Below are 10,347 nucleotides of genomic sequence, written 5' to 3'. Positions count from 1 at the left end.
ACCCCCCTCCACAAAGGGGGTCTTCACGCCCCCCCCCCCCCGACGACAAATTCCCCCCCCATCCCAAATTCCTCCCCCCCCCACTCCTCCTTGTCCCCCCCCCCCCTTGGTCCTCTAATCTTCCCCCCCCTCCATGGATTCTGCAGCCCCCCCCCCACTCCCATAGGGGGTCTTCAGGCCCCCCCCCACCCCAAAGTGCCCCCCCCAAAGGTTCCCCTTACCCTAAAATGCCCCCCCCATCCCTAAAATGTCCCCCCCCCATCCCCAAATCCCCCTCCCCAACCCTCCTTGCCCCCCCCCCACTTTGGATCCTCCAATCCTCCCCCCCCACGTGTTCTGCAGCCCCCCCCCCCTTCCCAGACCCCCCCTCCCCCCCCCCGGACCCTCAGTGCCCCCCCCTTCGAACCCCAAATTCGCCCCCCCCCCCCTCCCAGCACACGCACACGTGCCGCTCGGTTTCCACGCGTCCCTCCCGTCGCTATGGCAACCAAACGCTTCGCTCCCATTGGCTGAATTCCGCCGCCACACTCAACATGGCCGCCGCCGTAGGGGGTCTGTGCGGTATTGCCACACTCAACATGGCGGCCGTATCTCGACGGTACTTCCGGGAGAGCGGCGCGCGCCCGGAACTTCCATTCTTTAGCTTCCGCTTCCGGCGTGTGGACCCTGCACCCACCGCGAGCGGCCGTCTCTGTGGTACGGAGGGGGTCCTTGGGGGGGGGGCTGGAGGCCTAGAAGGGGTCTGGGGGCTCTATAAGGGGTCTGAGGGTGAGGGGTGGGGGTCTGCAGGGCTTTTGGGGGGGGGCTGGGGGGGGTTAAAGGGTCTGTAGGGTGAAGCAGGGGCCTCTATGGGCCTGTATGGGGAGGGGGCGGACTGGGGGGTGGCTCCATAGGGGGAGGTGTGGAGGGGCCTTGTAGGGGGAGGGGGGCTTGGGGAGGGGGGCTATAGGGGAAGGGGGGGGGGGGGTCTGTGTGGGGTCACGTGGTCTGAAGGGGGGAGATGGGGCACTGGGGGGGAGCGGGGGGGTCTGTATGGGGATGTGGGGAGGGTCTCTATGGGGGGTTCTGTATGGGGAGGGGTCTGTATGGGGATGTGGGGGGGCCTGTATGGGGAGGGGTCTATAGGGGGGCATGGAGGTGCTCTGTAAGGGAAGGTGGAGGGGGTCTGTATGGGGAGGGGTCTGTATGGGGGGGGTCTGTATTGGGGAGGGGAAGGTCTGGGGAGGGTCTGCATGGGGAAATGGAAGAGGTCTGTATTGGGGGGGGGTCTGTATGGGGAGGGGAAGGTCTGGGGGGGTCTGTATGGGGATATGGGGAGAGTTCTGTATGGGGGGGTGTGTATGAGGAGGGGTCTATAGGGGGTGGGGAGGTGGTTTGTATGGGAATGTGGAGGGGGTCTGTATGGGGAGGAGAAGGTTTGGGGGGGGTCTGTATGGGGAGGGGAAGGTCTGGGGGGGTCTGCATGGGTATGAAGTGGGGGGATGTGGGGGGGATCTGTATGGGGATGTGGGGAGGGGGGGTTGTATGGGGGGGTCTGTATGGGGAGGGGTGTATAGGGGGCGTGGAGGGGATCTGCGCAGGGATGGGGAGGGGTCTGTATGGGGATATGGGGGAGGTCTTTTTGGGGGGGGGTGTATATGGGGAGGGGAAGGTCTGGGGGGGACTTTTGGGGGGGGAGGGGGAAGGGCTTTAAACGTCCCAAGGGTGATCTTTGAGAAGCTGAGGGGCATCTATAGGGAACTGGGGGGGTCTGTGGGGCAGGGGGGGGGCAGCGGGAGGGGGGTCTATAGTTTTCTGACCCCCCCCTTTTCCACCCCAGCCCCCCCTGCCATGCTGCTGCCCCTGCTGCTCCCCCTGCTGCTGGCCCCCCCCCTGGATGCTGTGGAGGTGACGCGGCCCCGCGGCGTCTCGCTGAGCAGTGAGTGACCCCCCCGAAGCCCCCCCCCAACCTGAGGACACCCCCCCCCTCCTTTAACTCCCACCCCCCCCCCCCCCAGACCACCATTTTTACGAGGAGTCAAAGCCTTTCACCTGCCTGGACGGTTCCTCCACCATCGCCTTCGAGTGGGTCAACGACGACTATTGCGACTGTCGCGACGGCTCTGATGAACCTGGTGAGCCCCCCCCCCCCTCCCCAACCCTCCTCGGGGTCCACAGGCACCCTAACCCCCCCCCCCTCCCCCCCCCCACCTCAGGGACCTCGGCGTGTCCCAATGGCCATTTCCACTGCACCAACGCCGGGTACCGACCCCAGAACATCCCCTCTGCCCACGTCAATGATGCTGTCTGTGGTGAGTGGGGGGGTTGTTTGTGGGGTTTTTTTTTTTTGGGGGGGGGGGGGGGGGCATAATGTATTTCTAGGGGGTTACTTTGGGGGGTCTGGAGGAGATTGGGGGTCTTGGAGGGGCACTGAGACTCCCAAAGGTCTGTGTGGGGTGGAGGGGGGTGTGGAGAGGTGGTGGGGGTCCTAAATGGGGTGCGGGGGGGGTCTTTGGGGGCTGTGGTTGAGAGTAATGGGGTCCCAAGGTGGGGGGGGTCACTATGTGTCTCTGGGGGGTGAATTTGGGGGCTCTGTAGGAGACTGGGGGTCCTGGGGGAGCACTGAGACCCTTAAAGATGTGTGTGGGGTGGAGGGGGGTGTGGAGAGATGTGGGGGTCCTAAATGAATGGGGTGTTTGTTGGGGGGGTCCTTGGGGGCTTGATTGAGGATATTGGGTCCTGGGGGGGGGGGGGGGCAAAGTGTCCCTGGGGGGGTAATTTGGGGGGTCTGTAGGAGTTTGGGGGTCCTGGAGGGGCACTGAGAGACCCCCAAAGGTCTGTGTGGGGTGGAGGGGGGTGTGGAGAGGTGGTGGGGGTCCTAAATGGGGTGAGGGGGGGATCTTTGGGGACTTGGTTGAGGGTAATGGGGTCCCAAGTTGGGGGGGGGGCACTATGTGTTTCTGGGGGGGTAATTTGGGGGCTCTGTAGGAGACTGGGGGTCCTGGAGGAGCACTGAGACCCCCAATGTTCTCTGTGGGGTGGAAGGGGGTGTGGAGAGGTGGTGGGGGTCCTAAATGGGGTGTGTGTGTGTGGGGTCCTTGGGGGCTTGATTGAGGATATTGGGTCCTGGGGGGGGCAAAGAGTCCCTGGGGGGTTAATTTGAGGGTTCTGGAGGAGATTGGGGGTCCTGGGGGAGCACTGAGATCCTTAAAGATGTGTGTGGGGTGGAAGGGGGGTGGAGAAGTGGTGCAGGTCCGGTGTGTGTGGGGGGGGGGGGGGGGGGTCCTTGGGGGCTGTGATTGAGGATATTGGGTCCTGGGGGGGGGCAAAGTGTCCCTGGGGGGTTAATTTGGAGGCTCTGGAGGAGACTGGGGGTCCTGGGGGAGCACTGAGACCCCCAAAGATCTGAGTGGGGTGAAGGGGGGGGTGGAGAGGTGGTGGGGGTCCTAAATGGGGTGTGTGGGGGGGTCCTTGGGGGCTGTGATTGAGGGTAATGGGGTCCCAAGGTCGGGGGGGGGGCACTATGTGTCTCTGGGGGGGTAATTTGGGGGCTCTGTAGGATATTGGGGGTCCTGGAGGGGCACTGAGAGACCCTCAAAGGTCTGTGTGGGGTGGAGGGGGGTGTGGAGAGGTGGTGGGGGTCCGGTGTGTGTGTGTGTGGGGGTGGGTCCTTGGGGGCTGTGATTGAGGATATTGGGTCTGGGGGGGGGGGGGGGGGGGGGGGGCAAAGTGTCCCTGGGGGGGTAATTTGGGGGGTCTGGGGGAGACTGGGGGTCCTGGGGGAGCACTGAGACCCCCAAAGATCTGTGTGGGGTGGAGGGGGGTGTGGAGAGGTGGTGGGGGTCCTAAATGGGGTGTGGGGGGGGGGCCTGTGGGGGGGCCCTTGGGGGCTGCAGTTGAGGGTAATGGGGTCCCAAGGTGGGGGGGGCACTATGTGTCTCTGGGGTGGGTTATTTGGGGGTTCTGGAGGAGGTTGGGGGTCCTGGGGGAGCACTGAGACCCTTAAAGATGTGTGTGGGGTGGAGGGGGGTGTGGAGAGATGTGGGGGTCCTAAATGAATGGGGTGTTTGTTGGGGGGGTCCTTGGGGGCTTGATTGAGGATATTGGGTCCTGGGGGGGGGCAAAGTGTCCCTGGGGGGGTAATTTGGGGGGTCTGTAGGAGTTTGGGGGTCCTGGAGGGGCACTGAGAGACCCCCAAAGGTCTGTGTGGGGTGGAGGGGGGTGTGGAGAGATGTGGGGGTCATACATGGGGTGGGGGGGGGGGGTCCTTGGGGGCTGTGGTTGAGGGTAATGGGGTCCCAAGCTGGGGGGGGGCACTATGTGTCTTTAGGGCGGGTACTTTGGGGGCTCTGTAGGAAACTGGGGGGGGAACTGAGAGACTTATGGGGATATTGGGGGGCTCTCAAAGGGGGGGGGCACAGAGACTTATGGGGGTGTTGGGGGGGGTCTCAAAGGGGGGGGCACAGAGACTTATGGGGGTGTTGGGGGGTCTCCAAGGGGGGGGCACACAGACTTATGGGGATGTTGGGGGGGGGGTCTCAAAGGGGGGGGACACAGAGACTTATGGGGGTGTTGGGGGGTCTCAAAGGGGGGGGGGGCACACAGACTTATGGGGGTGTTGGGGGGTCTCAAAGGGGGGGGGGGCACACAGAGACTTATGGGGGTGCCAGGGGCGTTTTGGGTTCCCCCAGGGATCTGTGCTGCTTATGGGGTGTTGAGTCCCTTCGGGGGGGGGGGTCGATGTTCTTTTGGAAGTTGGGGGGGGGGATGTTGGGGTGCTGAGCACCCTGTGTGTCCCCCCCTTTCCCCCCCCCCCCAAAGACTGCTGCGATGCCACCGACGAATACAACAGCGGAGCTGCCTGCGAGAACACCTGCAAGTGAGTGGCTGTGGGAGGGGGGGGGGGCTGTGAATTTTGTCGGGGGGGGGGGCTGTTCACCCTATTTTCCCCCTCCCCCCCTCCTCAATTTTGGGTCCCCCACGCAGGGAGCTGGGCAGGAAGGAACGGGAGGAGCTGCAACGCCTGGCTGAGGTGGCGAGGGAGGGATTCCGTGTGAAACAGCAGCTGATCCAGGAGGCAGCTCAGGGCAGGCAGGAGAAACAGGTGAGGGGGGGTCCTGGGGGGGGTCCTGGGGGGGTCCTGGGGGGGTGGGGGAGGGTTGATGGTGGATGTGAGGGAGCGCGGAGGGGTTTTAGGGGGTTTGGGGGGTCTTAGGGGGGATGTGGTGGGCTCAGAGAGGGGGTATAAAGAGGTTGGTGGGGGGGTTGGGGGGGTTGGGGGGGGGGCATGGGGGTCTCAAAGGGTGAGGGGGGGTCCTGGGGGGGTCCTGGGGGGGTGGGGGGAGGGTTGATGGTGGATGTGAGGGAGCGCAGAGGGGTTTTAGGGCGGTTTGGGGGGGCCTTGGGGGGATGTGGTGGGATCAAAGAGGGGTATAAAGAGGTTTGTGGGGGGGTTGGGGGGGGGCATGGGGGTCTCAAAGGGTGAGGGGGGGTCCTGGGGGGGTGGGGGAGGGTTGATGGTGGATGTGAGGGAGAGCGGAGGGGTTTTAGGGGGTTTGGGGGGGGTCTTGGGGGGATGTGGTGGGATCAAAGAGGGGTATAAAGAGGTTTGTGGGGGTGCTGGGGGAGTTGGGGGGGGGGTGTGGGGGTCTCAAAGGGTGAGGGGGAGGGGGGGGGGTACGACTTATGGGGGTGTTGGGGGGGTACAAAGAGACTTGTAGGGAGTGGGTCCTGGGGGGGTACGTGGGGGTCTCAAAGGGTTGTTGTGGGGGGAGACTTATGGGGGCGTTGGGGGTCCTGGGGGGGACATGGGGGTCTTAAAGGGCACCTGGGGGGGTACAGAGAGACTTATGGGGGTCCTGGGGGGATTGGGGGGGACATGGGGGTCTTAAAGGGCATTTGGGGGGTAGAGAGAGATTTATGGGGGTCCTGGGGGGGACATGGGGGTTTTTAGGGGATTTGGGGGGATGTAGGGGAGCTTGGGGGGGGTCCTGTGGAAATGTGGGGGGGGTGATGGGGGTCTTACAGGGATGGGTTGAGAATCTTTGGGGGGGGGGAGGGGTACCATAGGGAGACCCCATAGGGCATGTGGGATGGAAGGGGACATGGGAATCCTATTGGGGGGGGAGGCTTGGGGGACACGTGGGGGTCCTGAAGGACGTGGGGGGGGTCCCATAGGGTGCATGGGGGTCTTATAGGGCACATAGGGGCCCCATAGGACATGTGGGATGGAAGGGGGCACGGGGATCCTATGGGGGATGTGGGGGGGGCTCGGGGGGTACATGGGGGTCTCGAAGGACATGTGGGGGTCCAATAGGGTGCATGGAAGTCCTATAGGGCATGTGGGGGTCCCATAGGGTGCATGCAGGTCCTATAGGGTATGGGGGGGGGGTTTCATAGGGTGCATGGAGGTCTTATAGGGCACACAGGGGCCCCATAGGGCACATGGGGTGGAAAGGGATACAGAGATCCTATGGGGGTTTTGGGGGGGGCACAGGGGACATGTGGGGGTCCCATAGGACACATGGGGATCCCATAGGACAAATGGGACTGAAAGGGACACAGGGATCCTATGGGGGATGTGGGGGGGGGAGTTGGGGGGCACGTGGGGGTTCCATAGGGCAAATGGGATGGAAGGGGACATGGGGATCCTATGGGGGGGGCTTGGGGGTCACGTGGGGGTCCTGAAGGACATGTGGGGGTCCCATGGGGCGCATGGAGTTCCTATAGGGCATGTGGGGGTCCCATAGGGTGCATGCAGGTTTTATAGGGTATGTGGGGGTCTCATAGGGCACGTGGGGTGGAAGGGGACACAGAGATCCTATGGGGGTTTTTTGGGGGGGCTCAGGGGACATGTGGGGGTCCCATAGGGCAAATGGTATTGAAGGGGACATGGGGATCCTATGGGGGGGGCTCAGGGGGCAGGTGGGGGTCCCGTAGGACACATAGGGGTCCCATAGGGCAAATGGGATGGAAGGGGACACGGGGATCCTATGGGGAGGGCTTGGGGGACACGGGGGGTCCTGTAGGGCAAGTAGGGGTCCCATAGGGTGCATGAGGTCTTATAGGGCCAGTATGGATTCCATAGGATGTGTGGAGTTCCTATAGGGCATGTGGGGGTTTCATAGGGTGCATGGAGATCTTATAGGGCAAGTAGGGGTCCCATAGGGTGTGTGGAGTTCCTATAGGGCCAATATGGGTCCCATATGGTGCATGGAGTTCCTATAGGGCCAGTAGGGGTCCCATAGGATGCATGAGGTCCTATAGGGCCAGTAGGGGTCCCATAGGGCACATGGGATGGAAGGAGACACAGAGATCCTATGGGGCTTTTGGGGGGGGCTCGGGGGACATGTGGGGGTCCTATAGGGCCAATAGGGATCCCATAGGGCGCATGGAGATCCCGTAGGGCACATAGGGATCCCATAGGGCAAATGGGACAGAAGGGAGCACGGGGATCCTATGGGGGGGGGGCTTGGGGACACATGGGGGTCCCAGAGGACACGTGGGGGTCCAAGGGGGGGTTCTGACCCAATGCCCCCCCCCCAGAGCCGTTTGGGGGAGCTGCAGGAGAGCCGGCGGGGGCAGGAGGAGCGCGTGGGGGTGCTGCGAGCAGCCAAAGAAGCAGCCGAGGGACCCGAAAAAGCAGCCAAGGAAGCTCAGCAGCGCCTTTGGGAGGGTATGAAATATTTGGGGAGGGGGGGGGGGGGAAATATGGGGGTTTCATCTTCCTAACTCCCCGCCCCCCCCAAAAAAAAATCCCACCCAGCAGAGCAGCGCGCAGCAGCGGCGGCGGCGCAGGAGGCAGCGCGGGCTGAGGAGGCTTTTGCAGAGCTGGATGCGGATGGGAACGGGCTGTGAGTTTTTTGGGGGGGGGGTCCTTGGGGTGGGGGGGAGGCGGTGGGGGTCCTGGGGGGCGCGTGGGGGTCTTAAAGGGCGTCTGGGGGGGGTACGAATAGATTTATGGGGGTGTTGGCGGGGCTTGGGGGGGTAGAAGGAGACTTGTAAGGGGGGTCCTGGGGGGCACATGGGGGTCTCAAAGGGTGTCTGGGGGGGTACAAATAGATTTATGGGGGGGCTTGGGGGGCACATGGTCTCAAAGCGTGTGGGGGGGGGGTACAAAGAGATTTATGGGGGTGTTGGGGGCTTGGGGGGGGATGTGGGGGTCTTAAAGGGTGTCTGGGGGGGGGTACAGAGGGATTTATGGGGGTCCTGGGGGGCTTGGGGGGCACATGGGGGTCTTAAAGGGTGGCTTGGGGGGTACAGAGAGACTTGGGGGGGGTCCTGGGGGGCACATGGGGGTCTTAAAGGTGTCTTGGGGGGGGGATACAGAGAGATTTATGGGGGCACTGGGGATTCTGGGGGGGTACATGGGGGTCTTAAAGGGTGTCTGGGGGGGGCACAAAGGGACTTATGGGGGTGTTGGGGGTCTTGGGGTGGCAGATGGGGGTCTCAAAGAGTGTGGGGGGGAACTGAGAGACTTATGGGGGGGATATGGGAGTCTTAAAGGGTGTCTGGGGGGGGGGTACAGAGGGATTTATAGGGGTCCTGAGGGGCTTGGGGGGCACATGGGGGTCTTAAAGGAGTCTTGGGGGGGGTACAGAGAGACTTTTGGGGTGGTTCTGGGGCTTGGGGGCATACAAGGTGACTGGGGGGGGTCCTGGGGGGCACATGGGGGTCTCAAAGGGTGTGTGGGGGGGGTACAAATAGATTTATGGGGGGTTTGGGGGGGCACATGGTCTCAAAGTGTGTGGGGGGGGGGGTACAAAGAGATTTATGGGGGTGTTGGGGGCTGGGGGGATGTGGGGGTCTTAAAGGGTGTCTGGGGGGGTACAGAGGGATTTATGGGGGTCCTGGGGGGCTTGGGGGGCACATGGGGGTCTTAAAGTTGTCTGGGGGGATACAGAGAGACTTATGGGGGCATTGGGGGTTCTGGGGGGGCACATGGGGTCTGGGGGGGGGGAACTGAGAGACTTATGGGGATGTGGGGGGCTTGGGGGGGATGTGGGGGTCTTAAAGAGCATTTGGGGGGGGGGTACAGAGGGATTTATAGGGGTCCTGAGGGGCTTGGGGGGCACATGGGGGTCTTAAAGGTGGCTTGGGGGGTACAAAGAGACTTCTGGGGGTGTTGGGGGTCTTGGGGGGGTTCAAGTAGACTTGTGGGGGGGTCCTGGGGGGCACATGGGGGTCTCAAAGGGTGTCTTGGGGGGGGGGTACAGAGAGATTTATGGGGGCACTGGGGGTTCTGGGGGGGTACATGGGGGTCTTAAAGGGTGTCGGGGGGGGCACAAAGGGACTTATGGGGGTGTTGGGGGTCTTGGGGGGGCAGATGGGGGTCTCAAAGAGTGTGGGGGGGAACTGAGAGACTTATGGGGGGGATGTGGGGGTCTTAAAGGGTGTCTGGGGGGGGTACAGAGGGACTTGTGGGGGTCCTGGGGGGCTTGGGGGGCACATGGGGATCTTAAAGGTGTCTGGGGGGGTACAGAGAGACTTGTGGGGTGCTTGGGGGGCACATGGGGGTCTCAAAGGGTGTCTTGGGGGGGGATATAGAGAGACTTATGGGGGCATTGGGGGTTCTGGGGGGGCACATGGGGTCTGGGGGGGGGGAACTGAGAGACTTATGGGGGTGTTGGGGGCTTGGGGGGGATGTGGGGGTCTTAAAGGGCATTTGGGGGGGGGTACAGAGGGATTTATGGGGGTCCTGAGGGGCTTGGGGGTCTTAAAGGTGTCTTGGGGGGGGGTACAGAGAGACTTTTGGGGTGGTTCTGGGGCTTGGGGGGGTACAAGGTGACTTGGGGGGGGGTCCTGGGGGGCACATGGGGGTCTTAAAGGTGTCTGGGGGGGTACAGAGAGACTTGTGGGGTGCTTGGGGGGCACATGGGGGTCTCAAAGGGTGTCTTGGGGGGGGATACAGAGGGATTTATGGGGGCATTGGGGGTTCTGGGGGGGTAAATGGGGGTCTTAAAGGGTGTCTGGGGGGGCACAAAGAGACTTATGGGGGTGTTGGGGGTCTTGGGGGGCAGATGGGGGTCTCAAAGAGTGGGGGGGGGGAACTGAGAGACTTATGGGGATGTGGGGGGCTTGGGGGGGATGTGGGGGTCTTAAAGGGCGTTTGGGGGGGGGACGGAGGGACTTGTGGGGGTCCTGGGGGGCACATGGGGGTGTAAGGAGACTTGTAGGGGGTGTTGGGGGGCTTGGGGGGGTTTTGGGGTTTTAAAGGGTGTCTGGGGGGGGTACAAAGAGACTTGTGAGGGTTTGGGGGGTACATGGGGGGGGTCCCGGTGCTGTGGGGGGGGAGGGGGGTCTTTAGGGGATTTGGGGGTTTTGTAGGGGGTGTAGGGGAGTTTGTTGGGGTCCTATGGGGGGGTGGGG

The 10,347-nt window shown here is 63.3% G+C and overlaps 1 protein-coding gene across 2 annotated transcripts in view; it reads left to right on the top strand.

Annotated features, from left to right (window-relative positions):
- Positions 1-483: 483 nt before the first annotated feature.
- PRKCSH (PRKCSH beta subunit of glucosidase II) overlaps positions 484-10,347 on the top strand; it is a 19,097-nt gene continuing 9,233 nt past the window's right edge. The window contains exons 1-8 of one of the 2 annotated variants that reach the window (XM_090128585.1): positions 484-696; positions 1,820-1,918; positions 1,998-2,114; positions 2,196-2,291; positions 4,801-4,858; positions 4,966-5,083; positions 7,525-7,654; positions 7,745-7,832. In XM_090128585.1, the coding sequence (XP_089984711.1) occupies positions 534-696; positions 1,820-1,918; positions 1,998-2,114; positions 2,196-2,291; positions 4,801-4,858; positions 4,966-5,083; positions 7,525-7,654; positions 7,745-7,832 (869 nt within the window). In that variant the 5' untranslated portion in view covers positions 484-533. The remainder of the gene's footprint in view (positions 697-1,819; positions 1,919-1,997; positions 2,115-2,195; positions 2,292-4,800; positions 4,859-4,965; positions 5,084-7,524; positions 7,655-7,744; positions 7,833-10,347) is intronic. The other variant, XM_090128586.1, reaches the window with a different exon arrangement.

Source organism: Phasianus colchicus, chromosome 34 (genome assembly GCF_987193195.1).
Source record: "Phasianus colchicus chromosome 34, bPhaCol1.hap1.1, whole genome shotgun sequence".
NCBI classification, from domain to species: domain Eukaryota; kingdom Metazoa; phylum Chordata; class Aves; order Galliformes; family Phasianidae; genus Phasianus; species Phasianus colchicus.
This window is presented reverse-complemented; position numbering and strand designations above follow the sequence as displayed.